Source organism: Hylaeus anthracinus, unplaced genomic scaffold (assembly GCF_026225885.1).
Source record: "Hylaeus anthracinus isolate JK02 unplaced genomic scaffold, UHH_iyHylAnth1.0_haploid 11982, whole genome shotgun sequence".
NCBI classification, from domain to species: domain Eukaryota; kingdom Metazoa; phylum Arthropoda; class Insecta; order Hymenoptera; family Colletidae; genus Hylaeus; species Hylaeus anthracinus.
This window is the reverse complement of record NW_026534330.1, coordinates 1516250-1538565: the sequence shown is the minus strand read 5'-3', so window position 1 is coordinate 1538565 and position 22316 is coordinate 1516250. Positions and strand designations below refer to the sequence as shown.

At 37.0% G+C, this 22316-nt stretch overlaps 3 protein-coding genes across 14 annotated transcripts; 2 read left to right on the top strand and 1 right to left on the bottom strand.

Annotated features, from left to right (window-relative positions):
• The first annotated feature begins 10102 nt into the window (after nt 1-10102).
• LOC128886142 (male-specific lethal 3 homolog) lies at nt 10103-13329 on the top strand. 5 transcript variants are annotated; one of them, XM_054140755.1, is made up of 11 exons: nt 10103-10107; nt 10752-10859; nt 11029-11097; nt 11158-11267; nt 11362-11545; nt 11659-11844; nt 11961-12265; nt 12370-12582; nt 12665-12858; nt 12936-13020; nt 13090-13329. In XM_054140755.1, exons 2-11 carry the CDS (start codon nt 10758-10760, stop codon nt 13175-13177), a joined length of 1536 nt encoding a protein of 511 aa, XP_053996730.1. In that variant the 5' UTR covers nt 10103-10107; nt 10752-10757; the 3' UTR covers nt 13178-13329. The 5 variants fall into 5 exon arrangements, with proteins under 5 accessions (XP_053996730.1, XP_053996727.1, XP_053996729.1 ...); XM_054140752.1 differs by lacking the exon at nt 10103-10107 and adding an exon at nt 10270-10439 and having other exon boundaries at nt 11362-11578; nt 11641-11844; XM_054140754.1 differs by lacking the exon at nt 10103-10107 and having other exon boundaries at nt 10446-10859.
• A 621-nt stretch (nt 13330-13950) lies between these two features.
• On the top strand, nt 13951-17107 carry LOC128886139 (F-box/WD repeat-containing protein 5). 2 transcript variants are annotated; one of them, XM_054140746.1, is made up of 9 exons: nt 13951-14283; nt 14766-14866; nt 14941-15118; nt 15205-15397; nt 15469-15687; nt 15771-15946; nt 16010-16331; nt 16412-16624; nt 16707-17107. In XM_054140746.1, exons 1-9 carry the CDS (start codon nt 13995-13997, stop codon nt 16972-16974), a joined length of 1959 nt encoding a protein of 652 aa, XP_053996721.1. In that variant the 5' UTR covers nt 13951-13994; the 3' UTR covers nt 16975-17107. The 2 variants fall into 2 exon arrangements, with proteins under 2 accessions (XP_053996721.1, XP_053996720.1); XM_054140745.1 differs by having other exon boundaries at nt 13952-14283; nt 14709-14866.
• Nucleotides 17108-17526: 419 nt separating this feature from the next.
• On the bottom strand, nt 17527-22098 carry LOC128886144 (succinate--hydroxymethylglutarate CoA-transferase-like). Of its 7 annotated transcripts, XR_008459750.1 has the most exons (5): nt 21654-22098; nt 19579-19712; nt 19329-19504; nt 18716-19028; nt 17527-17998 (listed from the first exon to the last, which is right to left on the bottom strand). XR_008459750.1 is itself a non-coding variant. In XM_054140762.1 (4 exons), exons 1-4 carry the CDS (start codon nt 21741-21743, stop codon nt 19003-19005), a joined length of 426 nt encoding a protein of 141 aa, XP_053996737.1. In that variant the 5' UTR covers nt 21744-22098; the 3' UTR covers nt 17527-19002. The 7 variants fall into 7 exon arrangements, 6 of the variants coding, with proteins under 6 accessions (XP_053996737.1, XP_053996738.1, XP_053996736.1 ...); XM_054140762.1 differs by having other exon boundaries at nt 17527-19028; XM_054140763.1 differs by having other exon boundaries at nt 17527-19028; nt 19329-19487; nt 19604-19712.
• Nucleotides 22099-22316: the final 218 nt, after the last annotated feature.

Here is a 22316-nt window from a genome sequence, read left to right as displayed (position 1 = left end):
ACAGTGACTCCTTTCCTTTCAGAGGCCGGATCCTTTCGTTTCATACACGGTTAGATCCATAGACGACGCTAAGCCGATCCACGATCCCCGAAACAGGATTTCTTTTTTTTCTCCGTCTCTTCTTTTCTCCGGAGGCCTCGTAAGATCTGAAGAATTTCACGCGAGTCACGTTTCGAGCGGGGGATCACGCCTCCGGGGCCCTCTGACTCGAGATTTTTCGGACTCTCCAACACCGGGAACCGTCCCTCTCGGCCACTCGAAACTGTCCGAATTCAATTACCCAATAACAACGAGCGAGCGACTCTCCGGTGACGAGAACCGTATCTCCTAAATATTTGCCTGATAATGGCCGCTGCGTGAGAAGTTCGCGTGAGACCGCTGCGAGCTTTTCAGCGATCGACCGAGATACGCCAGAGTCTCAGTGACAGCGAACACTCTCTTAGCCGAATTAATAGGACAATAAAGGATTTTCCAAACAGGGATTTTGAATGTTGCACTGTAACCCTTTGCACCGTGTAGGCCAACCATAGAAATCGTACCTTACCGCTTTATTAACGTATACACAATTCCAGTGTCGATAATTATTCTAATTCGAGGGACATCTATCATGGAATTAGGAACGATTTGTAATACGATATAAAATTATTTTTAAATATATGTAGCTATGCAGCGATCTTCAAGTTCTAATTAACGTCATTATAATTACTTCCATATTTCGTTAAACTCTCAATGATACAATCTTCAGGTTAGTGACATTTGAAAAACAATTCATATCGAATAATGAAATAGAATTCTGTAAATTTAACATACTCCAGATGAATAACACGCCGAATATAAAACGCAATGATATAAAATGCGTATCTGCAAGGCTCGTTTTCATGGCGTTCTTATATACATACATAATTACTCAGGTGTTGAGCAGTGCAGTCAGTCGTTATAAGCTCGAGTCCAAAAAGACCGAACGTCAGCCGTGCGAGGGTTAATTAGATTCAAAACTCATCAGCAATAAAAGAAGCGATGGTAACACTTTGCAATCAGTCAAAATGTCAAGCATAATTAACAACTCAACAATTAAAAGGAACGATACTTACGAAACAGTTTGTTTTTTTACTGGTGACACGAGCATGCCTCCGGAAATTTAACTATAAGTGCGTAATCACGTTGCCAACGAACAACATGTATCGTTTCAGGTTTCAAGCTTCAAAATAAAAGTGTTACGAAAATTAATTGGCGTTTCATTCAGGTTTCGCCAGGAACTGTTTCGTCGGACTTGTCAGTGAGGCTGACCCAGTCAAACTTGCCTTAAACGCGACTAAGAGTTTACGAATTCTGACGCATCCAGTTCCCAATAATAATTTTACCGAGTCGCGACTCAACGAATTACCCTCCGTCTAAACATTGATTTCGAAACGGCGTCCCAATAATACATGGAAGCGAAATTCCCTGCCCGTGGCCGCTTCCGTCTCGAGGACTACAAGAGAAACAAACTCGAAAATCCCATAAAGCGACACAATGAGAATTGGCGCGCCACCCCGTTCGACGCGGGAAAATCGTTCGTCGATGCGATTCGCGATAAGGTCCGCCCGACGGATAATATCGAAACTCGGCCGAATCGACGCAATAGTTGACGCGTGTGCGCGCGTACATTCACGTGGACGTCCCGCACACAAAGCCACGCGCGGAGGCCTCGAGCACAGCCTCGACGTATACAGCTGTTGCGCGGCAGCTGACGGGGAAAAAAGGGGTTAAGAACCCCGGATAGTTGTGTTCTGGAAGAAAGGAGAAAACGCGCAAGGAGCAACGGGGGGAGGGGGGGCGGGGGGAGGAGGAGGAGAGGAGGTCGAAGACGAAGGACCTTTGCCCGGAACGTAAAAGGGGTGGAGAGTGGGAGCGAGGGAGAGAGAGCGTTTCACGATCGCGCAAGGCTATTGAATCCTTCCACGAGGGAGAGAAAAAGAAAAGAAAGGCCTCCCGGCTGGGCGCGCTTCGCGATTTTTGGATTTCCGCGTCTTTAGTAACCCGAGAACCGAAAACAGTAGGGCAGGTAGCTTCCAGCAGAATGGCCACGGTGGGGAGGGAGAGATCGAGAAGGAGGAAATCGAATACCCCTAAGGTTGAACCCTTTCAATCTCTCTCTTTCGCGTCTGAATGAGGACCAGTTTTGGGGAAGACGCGGTTGACACGAGGAAGGAAAAGAAAAAAAAAAATTGCGCAAGATGTCATCTCACGGCCCCACTGTTCCTTCGGTCGTATGGATCGTCGTTCCCCTTCGTTCTCGGTTCTTCCAAATTGACGGAACCCGCGTTACCTGCTCGCCAGCTGTGTTTTCTCAAGGGATTTCGAATTTTCGGACTCCCTCCCCCCGACATCTCCTTTCCATCGCATCGCCTGTGCTCGATACCACCTTCGGTTCTTTTTAACACGTTCGTCGATCCGGTTCTGGGTCCTTCGAATCCCAGCAGTGGCTTTTGATCGAGTTTGACGCTAGATCCTGATACTGTCTGCGCGCGGAGATCCTGATCCTGCGGCGGAATACTCTGGGTCTGGCCGGTGTTGGTTTCGTTCGCGGCGATCGCGTTTCAGCAGAACGAAACTTCTAACCCTTTGTCCTTGTCTTCCTACGACTCGTTACGAGGACCAATTCCATTGGATGCGCCATTATTTTAGACTCGGCAGTTTGCAGACAAAAAGAAATAGCACAACGTGGTATTTTGGTACTCAAAGAATTTGGTATGATTCTTCTGATAATGAAGAATGTACCGACAAATAAATACAGCACTTCTTGGTAAGTTGGTGCTTAACATTTTTGACGGTGTTATCTTGATAATGAAGAGAGTATACAGATAATAGGAGATAGTAGGTGACAGATGATGATCAACAGTAGACTGCTTGTATTTCGAGAAGGCACTTCTATTTTGTCTACTGGCTCAACTTAAAATTGAAAAGACGGTTAATTTCGGGTAAAGAGTTCGATTTGTAATAGGCTAAAATATAATTTCATTACTTAATAATCCACTTCAATTTCTTAAATTCTATACCAACAGCTATCGACGGCTGTTAACTAATACCCTCGTGATTTAAAAAATTCTTCATCTAACTTTATAAATTTTGGGACATGGGTCATGTGACCGTCGCAATAAAATTGTCTATTATTTCAAACCCTCCACGGACGTTGCGTTTAATCCCTGTATGCTTTAAAAAAAAAGGGAGGAACGTTCTGAAAATTGAAAGTCCTTTACCTTTTTCCCATGACTCAGGTATACGCAAAGGTAGTCCGTAGGATCCAGGGGGTTCCTCGTTCAAATCCAGGATCTTGTCTTTCTATTTGAATAAGATTCACCCTGTTTATCATTTTCTACGATTTCACCCCTCTACCGCGCCGGGACGTCTCACCCTTTCGCATTCGCAGCGAGACGGGGTACCCGCGCGCCGCATAATACGTAAAAATCCTTTCCCAAGGGGTGAAATGAACCCCCCGCTTTTTTCACCCTTTTACTCGTCAGTTTCTAACGTCAAATTAGAATTTCGTACGGACCGCCTGGATAAAAATTCGATTTTCACCTGGTCCTTCTCTTTTCACCCTTTTCCTACCCCGTGCTAGCGTTACCCTCTCGTTTACCAACTCTCTGAGTCACAAATTTTAAAGCCTCTAATGGGGATCGTTTTCGATCCATCCAGCCAGGGTCTAAGGAATTTTGATATTTTATAGGTTTTTTATGTTAAAATGAAACCAAAAGTAGGTCCCTGTATAGAGAGCATATGGAGCTAACGGTTCCAACAACCTGTTTTTTGTCATACCTGTGCATATATGTGCTGCTTTTTTAGGAAGAGTTACAAGCTCGTTTATTCATACATTGTGATTACGTTTCAGAATATAAAATGTTTTTCTTTTAGCTGTAAATGTATTTATACCACTGTCAATAATAACAATATTAATTTTTAATGTATAACGAACTTGGCTTTTCTGAATTGTATATTTTTAATATGGAGAATAATAATGGAAATTTATGCGTGCAAGTAAATGTATAATTGACATTATTAAGAAATGTTTTCAGTTGGATTATAAAAGAAATTCAAATAAAACAACTACGAAAGTAAACTTGAAATTGAAATGAAAGTGTTTCTTATCTTCTAAGCAGTGTAACGTGTATTATATTATTTATATTTTATATACATTGTTTAAATGGATAAAATGCAGTTGTTTTCAAAGCTTGTCGATAACCCCACCACTCGTCTTCGAAAGGTGTCCACAATCGCGGCGATCATTAAAAAAAAACACGTTTTTTTCCACCAAACGAGCGGTGATCAACAGTCATCAATTTCCCGATGTGACAAAAAACTGAAGAACTTCCAGCCGTAGGGGAGAATTCTTGGCGATGAGCCGGAGAGTTGTGGATTCGCGTGGAAAAGTAAAGGGTCGGTTTTCTCCCAAGACCAGTGAAATTCCCGGCCTGCGTCGAATGACAAATGGATCTCTGGACTCGATTATACCCGCTAAAAATCTGCGGGATCCTCGACTGCGTAACATCGAAAATTTGATGGATGAAGAGGCGCGATCATGTGTGGAAAATTCGCGCCGCGAATCGCTGCATGATCGGGCTTTTCACGGAACGGTAGCGCGCACAACAGGGACGAATCTGCGAATCGAAGTCATCGAAGAGTTCTAAACCCCTTTTTTCCCTTTCCCCGTCTTCGTCTATCCTTCGCTCTGTCCCCGTCGTCTCTGCCCTCTGTTGAATCGGACCAACTATTTATTTTCGACGTGTCAAAACGAGTGACTGATGACGGCACGATGCTAATTCCGCCATGTGGGAACCTGATGGCGATCGTTACCAGATCTTAAATACAGGAATAAAACGTGGTCTGATCTGTTCGTCTATAATTTTAATTATTTTTTACACATGTATTTCAGGAAATCGGAGGTGATTGAAAGCGTGGCCGATTCACTTGTTATTTAGTTATTCTTGTCATATGCATTTAAGCAAATAAAAGACATTTGTTTCATATTTACTTGGACATTACGAGGAGTACTGAAAGTGCAACCAAAAGCGTTATACAATAAAGTCTTCGATTACATTGAATGTAGGTATGAATAAAACGTGGTGAATGGCGGACGAGTTCGAAACAACTCGGTGGTGGCGGGCGCGTGTTAAGATAAAAACGTCGGGCCCATAAACTGACCGAATCTGACAAATTGGCTGACGATGAACACCATCGGTCCGTGTTCCAAGGAAACGCCGACGAGCGTGACCGATCCCCACGAAGTATCCATCGCGTGGAGCACGCCTGAGCCGGAGTGAGGAGACGGTCAATTTCCCGGTGAGCAGTAAAATGCATGTTATTCTCGTAAACTGGCGTCTATCCGCAAAAAAATACCGGTTCCATGTTGTTTACCTGACATGGGAAGAAAAGGAAGAACGCGAGCCGAGGATGCGCGGCCAGAGAAACCTCGAAATCAAATATTGATTCTCAGTTATGCGCGTGGAGAGGGTCACGCGATGCCGGGCCGCCTTTATTAAGTGATTACTCTCATTAGCTTGCACGCGATGCGCTTTGTAGCGGTCGTTACAAGCCGATGAGACACAAAATGGCGTTCCTCGGTTCGCTCCTCCTTTCAGCACAAGGTCGGATGCGCGTTCGCCACGGCCACGCCGCGTTTCGTCCAAGATTTGTCAAACGAGAATCGATAGAACGCGTTTGGCTCGTGGTGCAGAAGAACCTAATTGCGAAACATGGTGTTCGGTGGCCAACATTTCGAAATACGGGTCACATTTATTAGAACATTTGGCACCTTTCAAATGAGGAAATCACATTAGGAGGCTTGATATCGAGTGTTTCCCGGAATTTCTTTCATGTTTTTTAACTTTAAGAATATTTCAGAAATGTTTTCAAGTACGTTTGGTAATTTCTTTCAATTCATTTCACTTCACACAGAAATGATTGAAATATCATTTATGCTACATAGCAAGTTTTCGCCCGAGTTTGCTATCAATGACAATTCTGTTTCAGGTTGGTAATACCGGTTTATTTTACAGGAAAAGATGTGTTTCGTTTTCGGTCGTGTCGCGTGCTATGAGTGAAGCATGAAGCGTATATTTTTCGTTAGACACATTTTTTGTATTATATTATGTTAATAAAGGTTTCTTGTGTGTTTTTTTTTAGTATAATAAAGCGTTAATAGAGTTCAACAGTATCGAATGAATTTTTTTTACATTATTAACGTATTTTCTAAGAATACGTATCTTGACTGCGGCCAAGAAAGTTGAAAATTGAATTTTTTAACAAGTAAGCCTATAGTGAAAAATACCAGAGTATTGTTTGACATACGATCACCGTTACGTTCTCATGAAAAATAATTCCCTAACCCTTTTCGACCTATGCAAAATTGATCTTCCAAATGGACGAACGTGTGTTGCTGCAACCGAGTATCCCTCGTCACCCTGCGCCCAGTCGTCTGGAGACCTACAGGCATCATTAATATTCTGATTTCGAACTGGGAGCTTGTACTCGATGCTCTGTACTCTGCGCAGGGTTCTTGTATCTTGCTGAAAGAAACGAAGAAATTTTTATTGTGCTTTGTTTGGAAATCGTCCACCATTGTTGCATCGAGACAAAAGAGAGATCTGCATTTCTTGAATCAATGATGGAGCAACGAATCAGTTCTTGCTCCGATTTCTGAGCACAGCTGGAAGTTCGTTTTATTGCCATGAGCAGATTCGCAATAGGAGAGCGGGAATTCGCTTATCTTTTGCTCTGAGAACGTTAAGATTCGTTAAGAGTTCATCTATTAAATAGAGCATTAAAATTATTTGATAAATTCTATGTATGAATGACTATGGATTTACTAATGCATACTTAAAGTATTCTTGCAAAGTTGAACCAGATTTTGTGTATGCTTATGTTTGCAAGTAATTGGAATAAATGGAAATAATTTAAACAAATTCGTTTTTAAATTATTTCAGATTAAAAATCTTCGACAAGTATCGATTCGATATTAACTACCGAAACATATCTAATTCCTGAGGATATAATTCTTCACACTATCTACTTATTTCACGTTTCGTTTAGTACAACTACGTTATTTCATAGAATAATCAGTTAAAGTAGCAAATAATCAGACTATTCCATAATTTATATATCGCGGATCAGTAGTTCATGAAATAACTAATTACTCCCTGTAACGCGCTTCAATTGTATCATATGCACCAACTTACATCCTAATAAATTTAATTAACAGTTTATTAAGGAGACAATTAACCAGATCTGTAATTAACGTGTTCCACGAACCGTGGTGCCTATAAATAAGACGATTCCGATGGGTCTCCGATGGAACCAAAGGGAGAGACGGAATTACGTAAGGACTATTAGCAGTTTCACGGTGGGTAGCGTCCACGACGGCGACACAGGCGTCCAGAAAAGAGAGAAAACAACAAAGAGAGGCACCGAGAGGAGAGTTCATCGATCGACCCGCGAACTGATTAGCCCCGGACGAGTTGCGGGCAGAGCGCGCGCGATCGCCTTTTTGCGTCGCGATTTTCACCGCTGCTTATTTTGCCTGTCCCTTTCTTTCTCGGTTTCACGCAGCCACGGTCCTCCCTTCTCGCCCCTCCGCCAACCCCTCGGTTATTCCACGATCGAACGACGCACGCTCGTGTCCATTTGCTCGTCACGGTTTGAATTCTTACCGACCGTCCGACCGGACAACGAACCAGCCATTTGGAATTCGATCAGAAATACTTAACGTGGCGTCTGCGCTACTCCACCTCGCTCACTCTCTGTCTCTCCGCTCCCCGTAAGTCACCAATCAGGCCCCCATCGTTCCGTCAAAACTCGCTCGGCGTCGCCGGGAGACGCGCGGTTTTGGCCTCCTCTCTATTCGGTACCCGCGGCTCACTCGATTCCAAAGGCTTCCGAAAGAATTTAAATTAAACCGGGCCCCCACGGCATATCGAACTGGCTAAAATTAATTGATTTATGGAGCGCGGTTCGGCTCGCTGCCGTTTGCCTAAGTTGCGTCGCGTCGCCGCGAGAAGGAGGGGTAGGTAGAGGGTCTGGGAGACACACGGGTTCGATGGTTCCGGATGACGGCCAATTACCGACCGGAGACTTCGGACGCGCAAGAAAAATCAGACGGTCACGCTGAACCGACGAGTCCGCTGGCTCCGACGCTCCGATCCTCTAGCGCTCACGTGTCCTTCGAGAGGACTCGCCGATCGACATCCATGGGAGAAATTCCACTTCTTCTTCGACCATCCTTCGGCTCCGATGTGGATGTCGGGCTGATTTGCGGCGGGGATCATGCAAACGATAATCCACCCGATCATGATTGTCCTCTGATGAGTGCACGGTGTTGAAAGCACCACAGGAATTACGCGTGTACAGTGACACATCTTGAGGGAAATAACTCGGTAATTGATATTCAAAGGTCAGCGTTCAGAGACTCGCTGGAAGGTATGAGAACTCTTCGAATCGAGGGCTTGTTCGTGTGTACTTAATTTGGAGCTCTCGTCAAAAAAATGTTAGAACGTTAGCATGGTAAAATAGCTATCGAAGTAGTTAGTATACTTCGGATCATTTAATGTTCTTAATTAACATATTATCCTAAGAGGATGGGAGTTCCGCTACACTTCGCTAACTATCTACTCCAAACATGAGTGGAGCTGACTTTATGTTGAAGTAAATACACCGTGTCGAGACACTTTCAATCAGAAAAATGTGAAAAGGTTTTGTTAATTAATGATGAAAACACGATTGTCATACCGGAATGCAGCTGGACAGTGTACCACAGACTTTCCGTCTATTAAATTGTGTAGTCGACTCGGGCATTCATGACTGTCGTTTTCGAATCGAAGAGCAATCGATAAGTTACACGCTTTCACGCAAGCTCGTGCATTTTACTATAATCGGTTCGAGTTTCGTGCGTTTGGAAGTCGAAAGATACACCCAGTTTTAACATTTTCAAATTTTTGAATCTCTGCTTAATACGGGGCGTAAAGAACAAGGTAAATATGCCAAAGTTGAAACTTATGGAGACTAACGTAAACGTTGATCTTCGTTTGCGGAATACAAAAATCAATAAATGAACTCTATTTTTACTACAGAAATCTTTCGCGATACCGAGTGTTCTAATTCATCCGTGACGCTGTTGGTATGTCATTTAATGGAATGAGTTTAGGAAGTCAATAGTTCCTGTTCGAAGGATAGTAGTTCTTCTTTGAAGGGCAGCCTGTTTTGTACTGAAAGAAGACACGATTTAATGTCCATTTTAGAAATATAGAGACGATCCGGTGGACAGAACGGATACTTTCAATGAACCTCGCCGAATACTGATTGTTTTTCGTCAAAAAGAGCCCGTGAACTTTTAATGAAAGGTGGAAGCTCATCAATAAGTTATGCACGCGTGCACATTGCTCTTTGAAGTGCCGCTCTTCAGGCTTTTAACCTCGCTCAATACAATTCGAGGAGTTGAACGGTCGAGGGAACCACGATACGAACGCCCAGAAATTTCCGATAAGGCGGTTCTCAAGCGTTTTAGTGGCAATACGTGATACTAGTTATAATGGCTAGACTCGAGATGAATGAATAACTGCATATTTGTGAAGCGGAAACAGCGTCCCAGAAACGTGAACGAACTGGGGAGTCGATTCGAAAACTCCTCGATAACTTTATTTGACTCTTAATCGCTGACAAGAAAGTTGTGCTGTATTTTGAAATAAAAATTTAAAACGCAAGAAAGAGAGAGAAAGCTAACTATAAGAAAAAGTGAAATGGAGATAGTATAATAAGAGTCGTTGAAGTATAGTATAGGGTTGTCAGCGCCATCTGATGAAGCGAACCTTAGGTGGAAGGCGAAATATTGGCTGCCGATAAAGTAGATTTCTTAGAAAACATTATGGTATTCATGAGGTATAAGAAAGTGTAGGAGATAATATGCTTAGACAAAGTACTGAAAGGACCTTTCAGCTAGTGTTAGTTTCTATTATATGATTTGGGGTTGTTAAAACTAGGACTACAGTAGGTGTAGTAGGGCTCTCATGATCGTGGAATATATTCTTCTATTGGATACTAGGTATATTTCATACCCGGTCTGTGGTACAGGATATACTGGTAGTTTATTGGGTGTTGGCAATACGCAAACTGAAATATCGACCTTGTAAAATATTACTAAAGTCACTTGAATCGCTAAATATAGAAATTACCGACAACTGGAAACTATTTTTGGTTGGCAGAAGTGATACAAACTAACTTTCACCTATATTATGTATTAGCATCCTATGTACAGGCCTATGAACTCGCAAAGAGCTCATGGTCAATTCAATAAATAATAATACTAATAATAATAGCATTTGCGTTCAAGTACGTTCGAACTGTTCCTTTCTTTCGGGTTGCTCGCTTGTTTCGAACATGTATAATATACACGTTGACTGTTTACGTTAGAGGTTAGAGTATGATTTTTATAACAATAACTATATACATACTCAGGGAGACTTAAATTTGCGTCCGTATATCGTTGACAACAAATATATTGTTACACCGATCGAAAGTCGAATGTATTCGGTGATTTGAACCGTTTCATAATTTAAACGAAAAGATTAGAGAAACGATGTCAAAGATATGTATTCCTCGAACGTTTTCGTTTCGAATATGATGTGTGAGGTTATGATGTTAATTTAAACAAGATTATCCTATCGGTGTATCGATACACGATTATTTGTGAAGGAATCTCGTAATTTGGTTCTAATATCCAATAGGAAGGAATGGTTTCCACTCGAGGACCGAAATTCAAATTCTGTGATGGTGAAAAAGTTCTTTGTTATGAACCTGATCCTACAAAAGCGAAAGTACTTTACGATTCAAAGGTATGTCACAAGAAGACAAGAGTAAACTAGAATAAATATAATTCTTATTAGCATTAAGTAAATACTTAATTCTTGCTTGTAGTAGATTATAAAGACAGCGCATAATTTACAAACTGTGCGTTGATGTTGAATGACTTGTGTAAACTTTTAGTTTGAATCTATTTACTAGGTACTTGATGTCATAGTTAACAAGGATCAAAGAGGAAGAAAAGCTGTTGAATATTTAATACATTTCCAGGTAACTAATAAATTACCACTTATTTTATGTTATGTGTATTATTAATTCATACAATAACAGGGATGGAATTCTTCATGGGATCGTTGCGTAACAGAGGAATATGTATTGAAAGACACGGAAGAAAATCGTCAACTCCAAAGAGATTTAGCACAAAAAGCACAGTTACAGTTGTATGTATTCCATTGCAAGTTTCTTTCAATTACATGAAAAGAAGTTTATAAAACTAATTGAAGAGAATGAAATTTATAATTCATTTGTAAATAGGGGTGCTTATCTGTACCGTCGAGAACGTAAGAAAAGAAGCCACAAACTGTCTGAACGATTACATGAACATGAAAACCAAGAGCCACGACGAAGAGCGAGAAGCGGTGGCAGTCGAGCGACATCCGCGACAACTGGGTCATCAGAAGATGGCAGTTCAGGACAGCATGCAGATTATGACACAGAGGTCTTATTATTTTCATATGTACAAGAGCCATATGTAATTAAGAGTACTTACAAATTCATGAACTGCTGAATTGTACAAAATTTAAATAGATGTAGTTTTTCTTATTGATAAAGGAAGTTATTACCGAAGAGGATACTGAAAGTAGTTCGGACTATGTTGGTGAAACGAGCGATGATGAAGATAGTGGTGGCGGTAGTCAATCCGGTGCCAGTGTTAAACCAGGAATTGATCTTGATATAGGTACCATGCTGAAACGAATCCTGGACCAAGATCACGACCTAATAACCAAGAAAAATAAGGTATCCTTTCTGTTAAATACTATTCTAATATTCTGTATACTATTATTCTGCACAAGTTTTACTTATATTTTTTATATTTAAATGCGTCGTTGGAATAAGAAACACATGTGTTTCAGCTAGCTGTTCTACCCTCGCAACCTACCGTTGCGAGTATTTTAGAGTCATGGGTACAACACTTTACGACATCACAACTGACTAATATTCCAGAAAAACCTCAAAGGAACAAAACAAATAATACTATAGAAAAAACAGTTAATGAAATAAACATATGCAGAGAAGTTGCAGATGGATTACGCATATACTTCGATTTTACGTTACACGATCTTCTTCTATATAGGCAAGAACGAGAACAATACTGTAGTATAAAGTCTTCTTTCTTGTATACCGAACATTCAGCGCTTGTAAAAGAAGAACCGGTCGAGTAAGTATAGTACTCTCACTTTCATCATCAACTTTACAAAAGTTCTAGGTTCCTACAATGAAATATTGTTTATTTTTTATTCTAAAAATTATTAAATATTTAAGGAATTCGGAAGTATTAGTCAAAGAAGAATACGAGGACACCGAATACGCTCATTTACCACCATTTCAAGAACACGATCCAGAAGTAGATGGTGCATCGAAGACACTAACAAATTCAAAACGAAGGTTAAGGTCATGCAGAGTGAGTTCTATTGATGAAAATAGACAATTGAGATCATATGATGAAGTGAAACAAGATACAGGAAATATGTCGAGGTAAACATAAACTGACCATTTCACCGTGAGCTGTAATGAAAAGATTGAATTATCAATACTCTTCTTTTTTTTTTTTTTGTAGTATTGCAAGTACAAGTTCTCGTTGTTCTAGCCCACGTGGTATAACATTAAGAATACCGGTTGTTACATCTGCTCAAGTCAGCGCCTTGCTTCAGCAATCGAATAAATGGAGATTAATGCCTGAATCTTCAAAATCTGAAGATCTTCTAAGTCCCTCCACCTACTATGGTGCCATTCACTTAACTCGATTATTTGGTATGTAAACATTTCTAAACAAAAGATTTATATAAATCAATGAATGTAACCGAATGATATATTTTTTCAATTTTTAGTTAGACTTCCAGATTTACTCCAGTCAGCAGACATACCAAATAAAAAATTAAAAATTCTTTTAAAATATTTGGATATGTTTCTCAGGTAAACTCTGTTGATATAGGTTTTTTTTTTTTTTAAATTTTTCATAATCCTCAATTTTTAATGTTATAGTTACTTAGAGATGCATAGAGAATGGTTTGGAGAACAGTTTTACATGCAGGTGGAAAATCAACTAATGTCTCAAGCAAGTAATTCTTAACATGGTAGTGACAGTATATGTACTTCCTCTGTATTCGATTACGAATGCGATTGTGTATAAATTATGCGAGTACTGTGTGTGTTGTACAGAAAGAATGTATGTTTGTGAAATCATTATAAGTGATAAATTCTTTTTTTATATTAATTAACAAATAGTATTTTGCATACCTTCCACAATAAAATTCCCTATAGTCCATTTTTGTCCAAACTACGATTGGTACAGTTACTTTTATAATAAACGTCAGAGAAAAATAAATTTCATGATAAGGGACGATATCGAATACTGATGAAATAATTACTACAAATCATATTGTACCTGAATGTGTTACATTTGAAAATATACTTTTGTAACTGGATTTGTGAGCTCATGGTTTTATTTGTAATAAATACAATAGAATATATATAAATATTAATAGATTATTAGAATTCGTCTCATTAGGCGAAGTATTGGAGCATTTTATATCGAAAACATGATAAAAAGTTAAAAATAAAAACTGGCATTGAACACGATTGGCGCAATCATGTCCCCAATATGTATACATAGAATGCTCCTAATTTCCCATTACTTCCTTAAATTTTATTTATTATCGAAGAGCAATTACTGTCATTAATGATTCAATAATTCTTTCTAACAGTAAACTATCGATTCATATATATTTCTATAAGTATAGAAATATATCGTGATGATAAAAAAAAACAAGACTTGGTAATTTTCCCTTCACGCGGCACGAATCCGTGTCAGCAAGTGTACTCGTATTAGCAGTGGGTTTACTGATAGGTATCAGCTGTTCTGGTAAATAAAAAAACTACACTTCGATATGGACGTCGTCGATTATGTGTCAGAAAATCAGGAAGATAGCGAGGAAGACACTGTTATGTCGGAAGATAAAAGCGATTGTCTATCGGAAACGTACGATGAAAACGAAAGGTGGTGTTACATGCCGGATTCGATTCTCCTCAATATCTTTCAATATCTGACACCAAGGGAATTGACAATTGCTGGAGAAGCATGCAGGTCATGGCACAGAGTATCTTGCGACGAATTTCTTTGGAAAGATTTGTTCTATCAGACGTATAAAATAGATCCGGATGTCGGCATCATGCCAGGTTAACTTTATTGCAAAAGTAACAAGGAACAAAGATAATGTATTTGGTTGGCGCATATAAAATGTCGTTTCGTCTGTAAAATATTAAAAACATACATCAATCTAAATGATTTCGTTACACTTTTCAATGGTTCACTAGCTACAGTTTAAAATCTGAAAGTCTAGAGCTTAAAACCTTTATCGAATGTTATTCCTTATGTGTTTACATGGTCTTCCACTTGGTTCAGTTTCCAATTTTATAACACTAGCTCTGTATTTTACAAACTGTTATTTACTAATCCAATACTTTTGAATATCTGTAAAACGACATTTAATAAACACTGATCTAATATATAATTAACAATCATTATTGATACTAAAATTCATCTGTAAATTCCTTATATTTTACATTTGACAATATAATTTAGATATCATTGTATTTCGTAGGGAAAACTTCTTGGTTAGGAGAATTCAAACGTTTAACATATCATATACCGCTTTTAGAAACAGAGGTACTTAAAGGACATTCTCATCAAGTATTACACGTTAGTTTTTCGCACAATGGGAAAATGTTTGCCACATGTTCAAAAGATGGATATATTTTTGTGAGTCACTTTTATTTACTACTCTATAGTCTCTAATTTTAAAAACATAAAACTAGTTGTATAATTCGTTCTAGGTTTGGGAAAGCCAGTACCCTGTTAAAATAAAATATCTTCACGATATGAAAACATTTAGTTGGGAATATACACAATTTTCACAGTTTAATTCTTCTGATACTTTGTTACTTGTTTCTGGTGTACATTTTGGGACTCCACATAGCACTTCAGGCGAAATAGCAGTATTTAGATTGGCACGTAAGAGAAAAAATAAATTGCTCAATATATTAAAATGAATGATAAAAGATATATTACAAATAGGTACTTGATTTCATTTGTTCCAGCTGGCTTCGATCTCCAATGTAGAGTAGTAAATAAACCTTATGACATATTTGGTACATGGTATAGTGAGCATTATCTTTTAAGCGGTAATCTGTGTTGGTTGGCACATTTAGTTACCACTAGCCTCCTTTGGCTCAATAAAGCAAATCAAGAGTCATCTAGTGAACATATACCCATTATGACACAACTTTTTAGGTATCACACATTATAGATGAGTTTTCTGTAGTAAAAAAATCATTTTTTAACCATAAATGTTTATATTTCAGGTTTTATAATGGAAATGCTTCGTCTATTCGAGCAATTATGGTGGCTAATTGTCTAACACCTGAACAGAATGAATCTGAAGAGCAGGAGAGTCAGCCTTCTTCATCTAATGTTAAGGAAGGAAAAGGCAATCCACCAAGCCATAAAGACATTTCATCTTGTAATGACACTGCTCAAGATGAAGAACCAGTTGTTCTTCGACATGCATCGTCTAGATTACAGTAAGCTACTTTTATGTAATGCAATAACAATACATACAACAAACGTTTACATAACTTGCTTGCATTAATCAAATTATATATAGATGCAGTACATTAGAAGGTATATTCATGAATTGGAAAAAACTTGGCGATGGTTTTGAATATGCGAATCCCATTCAATACAATCAAGAATACAGGCAAGTAGAAATGGAAAAAAATGTTCAGGAAAATGACAGAGAAAGTGAAAATTCTCAGTGGGATGAAGAAAATGAGTCAGAAGGTAAAGGAAGCTTCCTGTAAGTTAAGTTGTTGCATAAATTTCATTGTAATATTTCATTTGCAGAATCGTCAAATGCGGAAGAAGGCGATACTGATGAACTAGTAAACAACTGTGAAAAGTACCTTATTTTCACAACTGGATCTAAAACTTATACACCTCATCAAGTGGGTTTCAAGAGAATAAAAAATTTGAAGTTTCCAACAAGGCTGGATCCAGGACCGTCATTACGCGAAAGATTAGCACAAAGAGAAAGGGAACGAGAAAGGCAAAATCCCTATGCTAATTATTTGGACTACGAATCTGTAGCTGATAAATTTGATAAAGTAGACCATGTAATAGATTTACATGGACACATTATAGGAATGGGACTTTCTCCTGATCATAGGTCAATTACCTATATTGCAAATGTAAATAAAATATTCACGTTTCTTCATTTCTGTAATATCGTGTCATACATGTTTCCAGGTACCTATACGTAAACACAAGGCCATGGCCTCGAGGTTACGTTATTACAAATCCACTACAACCTCCGCCGATAGCTCAAGAAATCGACATACACGTAATTGATTTGGTAACGTTAAAGCAAGTTGGCACTATGTTAAGAGCTCACAAAGCTTACACGCCAAATAATGAATGTTTCTTCATATTTCTTGATGTTTGCGACGAATATGTTGCAAGGTAATTAACATTAACATTATAATCTACTATACTCTTTTTTTTTTTTTAAACTAGTTTCATCTTAATCTTCATGATTTATTAGCGGAGCTGAAGATAAACATGGCTATCTGTGGGACAGACACTACGGAGTATGCTTAGCTAAGGTACCTCATTCTGACGTTGTTAATTCTGTTGCTTTCAATCCACGTGATCCTGAAATGCTAGTTACGACTAGCGATGATTATACCGTTAAAGTTTGGCGTAGTAGAGCTATGGTACGTGCATTGGGTTTAAATGAAGATTCCTTTCCTAGAGGTATGGAAGTACGAAATAGGTGTAAGTATCGTAAAACCGGTTGTAATGTTGATTGACTAAAGACCATTAAATTTCCAATCTAAAGTTTTTGAAGGTATATTAAATTTCTATACCTACAACTTGTACTCAGTAGCGTAACTAAAAGGTGACGAAAGAGGTGGTCTGGTTTGGGTAGCACTTTTTTTAGGAGCAGTACTTTTGATCTACTCTATTAGAGAACAAGTTTTTTTTTCATTGGATGATGAATGAAATTGAATTTTGAAACTCTTCAGAGTTAGTGACTGCTGCCTCATTGCTAACTAATTCTTGGTAGTGTGATGTCCTAAATTTTGCTCTAGTAAATGCTGTATGTTTTGATGAAGATGTTAACGTTAAAGGTTGTCCAGGATGACACAAAAACTAACTACGCTACTGCTTGTACTTAAATTTGTAATATAATAGATTTCTATGAAATCATATAAAGTTACAAATTCTATTTTCGATTAAATTAATATAAAGAATGAGTGCGATTATATATTCACAGGTGTTGACATATACATGTTTGCATATTCAATGTTTTAATAACTAGAACACATCTTTCATTATAGGGCACAAGATTCAACTTTCAGTAATTCAGAAAAAATTTATTCTTTTATGTAACATTGTTTATTACAGTTAAAATACTTATATCTTGTTTAATAATTTAATAGGCGCATACAAAAACAGTTGAATTTCGCGAGGCTGATTCTTTTTTTTGTGTGAGTTTATTCTTTTCCATCCCGCTATCATAGTTCGTATGTACTTAAGAATTAGAACTTGCGAAGATAAGTTGTATATTTCTAAACATTTATAAGGCATAAAAGTGAGAATTTTTTAAATATTTTTATGGCATAATTGACAACATTTTCTCTTTGTGTAACTCTTTTGACTGATATTTGTAAACTAATCTAGAATAAGTTTTGATGGTACTTACACATGTATTTGTAATGTAAATTAAATCGGTAATTATCATTCTTAGACTTTGTACGATGTTAAAATTTACACAGAATATAAAACTAAAATGTGTTCCGTGTTTTGGCACAATAATTTCAGACGTTATTTCTATAGGGAAAGAAAAGAGAAACTCTTATTAATAGGTATAGTGTATCATCAGAATTGTACAAATTACTATTCTATTGTAATTAGACGAATTCAAATTAAGGAACTATGCTTTAAATTAGAATTATATAAATGTTCTAATATCCACTATAAATGTAATATAATGTTATTCAAAATAACGTTCTTTATTGATAAGAAAATATACGTAAGCAAATATTACTGTAGTAGAATGTAAAATGAATAAAAAAAAAAACAATTTCTTGTTACTAGTATTTAACAATATACCTATCAAAGCAGTATTTAGGATTACAATGTAAAGACAGCAGATAAATAAAATATAATACGAAATTATACAGAAATTGTTAAAATTTACATTAGAAATATTTTGTTTTAATGTATTTGAATTCTTTAACAACCTTTTTTAATACTTACAATAATGTAAAATTTCTTAGATAACTTTTATACATTCAAAATGGCTAAGATATAATATCCATGCTCTTTATCATAGGAACTATGAGTATTTCTACTAATCATACCAAAAAGATGTATGTTTATATACATTTAGAATTGTTTAATAACCACTAATTATTATTAATAGTTATAAATCATCTAAATCAATATACTATGCATACATTACACAATGTAACAACAGTTGACCTTACAAGTTATAGAAGTCTATATTTTCTTATCTTTCTTTTTAATAATAATGATATGTCCTACCAATATTCTTTTTATCGAGAATATAAATACCGCAAATCTGACTGGTAGTACTTATGTAAAGATCTCAATCCCGATATTATGTTTGTATTAAAAATTGTAATATATCCATTGGTAATTCACTCTGAAAATTAAAATTTAATATCATACTTCTTATTAAACATTCTATGCAGAAAAAAATAATGTGAATATTGGATTGCATACCTATTCTCCATCTCTTAAATAACATCGACACAAGAAATATATAAATAACGCCTCCTTCATTTGGAAAAAGTGCGACACGAGTGTATTTATGTAGATGCTTTTACTATTGATTCTGTAAAAAGATATACAAACATTTTAAGAATGCAAGTATTAAAACTCATTTTAGTCTTAGATCAAGTTTGATATGTTTATATGTAATGTTTTGTGTTTAATTACTGATCTTTTTAATAACAGAATTTCTACCATAATAATAACATTATGGATCGTGTTAATACGAGGAATAAAAATGAAACTAATTTTCTAAGACTAAAATGACTTTTATTTCATTTATTAATTTAGGTATACTTTTATACATTATTCAAATTATATACATAGTATCTCCTGACATACTGCTCTTATTCATCAAAATTACCAGAACTAGGAGGAATCCCTTCTTCTTTAGAAGTCTCTGCATTGTGCGGCATAATTTTTTTATGAATATCCTTGTGTCCATGACAATGTTCACATTCGTCGTCGCTATCTTCGGAACTACTTTCACCAAAAGTCCGTGGTTTTTCATAAATGCAGCAACCTAAAATATTACATAGACTGTATGTAAATAATAAACCAAAAAAATGATTATATTGAAAATGAACTGTTGAATTTATATATGTATATCATACTAAGTTATATTGAATGAAAGTTTACATTTAGACTTCTTTTTATTCATATGTTCATTATCCACAGTACCCTGAGTCCACTGGACCTTTTTATTAGGTTTTGGTTTTCTGAGTCGTAATCGAACAGTTGGTACATCCTGAAAACATAAAAAATAGCAACATAACTACTGTCTTTTATATTCATAAGTTAATGAGTGACATTGTAATGAACTACATATATATGTTTAAAAAAATATTTATTCACTTTCTAACTGGATATATAAATTATTTCTTAATATAATAAGTACATGTAATAAAATTGTTCTGTAACAAAATTATGTTTCATTAATATTTATATCTATGATATATATAATTCTTAATTTATTGATAAGGTTTATATTGTAAGTAATATACTTCTTGGAAATAATATTTTCTATTGCACAACATTAGTTTTCTTCAACATTTGTACTTTATTGTCAGAATAATTTAAAATATTTCTTAATATTTCTTCGGTATGTTGCCCCAACATAGGAGGTGCTAATCTAACTTTGTTTGAAGCATAACTATAGGTTACAGGAGGGCCAACAACTTTTATTTTCTTCCCTGTGGAATGTTCCATTTCTTGTACCATTTTTGTGTGCTTCACATGAGGATCATCGAATACCTATAAAATTTCTTTGTGTAGATTCCAAGCCAGTGAGATATAGGAACGCCACTGAGTTTCAGTTGGACTAAAATTTATTAACTAAACATTTATTAATCTATACCTGTCCTAATGTATTTATCGGACCATAGGGAAATGAAGATCCATTGAATACGACTGCCCATTCTTTGTTACTTTTTTTTTTAAATTCTCTTCTAAGAATTTGTAACAATTCATCTCTGTTTTCCACTCTAGCAGTATTATTTTTAAATTTATCATTTTCAAACAAATCTGGTAACTCCATTCTTTTAATTAGTTCTACAAATTGTGCATTACTTCCTGTTCCAACAGTCATATATCCATCTTTTGTTGGAAAGGCTTCATAAGGTACGATACTTTCATGTTCAGAACCCCATCTTACTGCTTCTTTCTTAGCATTTATATAATTCGAACCAATATTTATTAAGCTGGCAACTTGGGTTGCTAATAAATTACATTGAATCCATTGTCCCTTATTGGTTCTTGTTCTTTGATATAATGCTGTTACTATAGCTCCATGAGCATATAAACCTGTTGCTAAATCAGTTACTGCTACTCCAACTTTACACGGAGGACCATCTTTTGGACCCGTTATATGCATCAAACCTCCTACAGAAGCAGCAATCACATCGTATCCTGGTCTATTTGCATAAGGACCTTCGTATCCATATCCAGTCAAAGAACAATATATAAGATGCGGTGCTACCTTGGAAATGTCTTCGTATCCTAAAGCCAGCTGTTTCAACTTTCCAGGAACATAATTCTCTATCAAAACATCAGACTTCTTTGCTAGTTCATAAATTATATCTTTACCTCTTTTCAAGTCAATACATATACTCTTCTTGTTTCTATTAACACTAAGAAAATAAGTTGATTCTTGTGTTCCCTCAATAAATGGTGGTCCCCACTTTCGTGCTTCATCCCCACTACCTGGTCTTTCAATTTTCAAGATCTCAGCACCGAGATCACCAAGAATCATGGTACAATAGGGTCCAGCGACAATTCGTGTTAAGTCCAGAACACGGATACCAGCCAAAGGTGACCTACAATCTTCGACAGTTGTACAGAAATTTCTTTGATTCTTGATACTACACCCACTTAACAAAGGTCTTGTTTTTATTATACACTCTGATAAGAAAGCAATCATGACGTGTAATTTATATGCTTTCAATACACAACAATTGTTTTTATTTTCACAAGTAACTCGGTATTACTTCCACAAAACCACAAAATTTTCGTTCAATTACACGACAATTGATAACTCAATTCACCACGAAACTTCAAAAAGCTTTGATGCAACACCTTGTACAAACAGTTTCGCGTAATCTTTCATAAATATCGGAAAACAAAAAAAGCAAATTTGCCTCAAATATTTACTGTCGTATCAAAATAATGACGTAGTCGTGATCGAGCATACCTGAGATCCAGAATCAGTGACATCCGTCTCTAAAACAGTTTCCGTCTGTATTTGGGTAGCTGATTGTTCAGACATCATTGATCTATCCATTTGGAATCCGTCTTCTTCGTGTAAGTATGATAAAGCTACATATGATTGTTTCACTGTAATACAATATTGTTGGTTATTTCATACTGTCATCATTCGTAATCTGATAAAAACGACGCCATGTTTGAAATTGGTACGACGAGACCGGCACTGAACTTGACACTCTTGACAGTACTAGACAGAGATGTAAGCACCGCTAGCGAAGAAACGATTCTCAATCGAGCACCGCATGGGCGTAAAGTAGATGCGCAGGAAAGTATTTTATTATCGAGTGTTGGACAATGCAGGAATGCAAGCGTGAATGGGTCACGAACATAGGAATATAGGAACCGGATATAACAGAACCCGGAGTGAAGCCTTGTCGGCCATCTTGCGTTGCTCTTTTACACCGGGAAGTTTAAATAGGACTATAATTGACAATATGGTTGTATGTTTGAAAATAATTTTTTATTATAGTTTATCACGCGATTTATGAAACTCTCTTCTTCCTTGGGTTTAGAGCCTTATTTTTGTAAAATCTGGCGATCCCTTTACGTGCACAGGAACACATTGGCGAACCTGGGGCCGACACTGACC

Excerpts from the sequence above, each read along its gene's own strand:
- LOC128886139 (XM_054140745.1), top strand. The coding sequence starts at position 13,995 with ATGGACGTCGTCGATTATGTGTCAGAAAATCAGGAAGATAGCGAGGAA. Across the intron at positions 14,867-14,940 it reads CAAAAGATGGATATATTTTT|GTTTGGGAAAGCCAGTACCC; the intron begins GTGAGTCACTTT and ends AATTCGTTCTAG. Across the intron at positions 15,688-15,770 it reads CATGCATCGTCTAGATTACA|ATGCAGTACATTAGAAGGTA; the intron begins GTAAGCTACTTT and ends AATTATATATAG.
- LOC128886142 (XM_054140752.1), top strand. The coding sequence starts at position 10,758 with ATGGTTTCCACTCGAGGACCGAAATTCAAATTCTGTGATGGTGAAAAA. Across the intron at positions 11,268-11,361 it reads CAAAAAGCACAGTTACAGTT|GGGTGCTTATCTGTACCGTC; the intron begins GTATGTATTCCA and ends ATTTGTAAATAG. Across the intron at positions 11,845-11,960 it reads TAATAACCAAGAAAAATAAG|CTAGCTGTTCTACCCTCGCA; the intron begins GTATCCTTTCTG and ends CATGTGTTTCAG.
- LOC128886144 (XM_054140758.1), bottom strand. The coding sequence starts at position 21,383 with ATGATTGCTTTCTTATCAGAGTGTATAATAAAAACAAGACCTTTGTTA. Across the intron at positions 20,219-20,321 it reads CGATAAATACATTAGGACAG|GTATTCGATGATCCTCATGT; the intron begins GTATAGATTAAT and ends GAAATTTTATAG.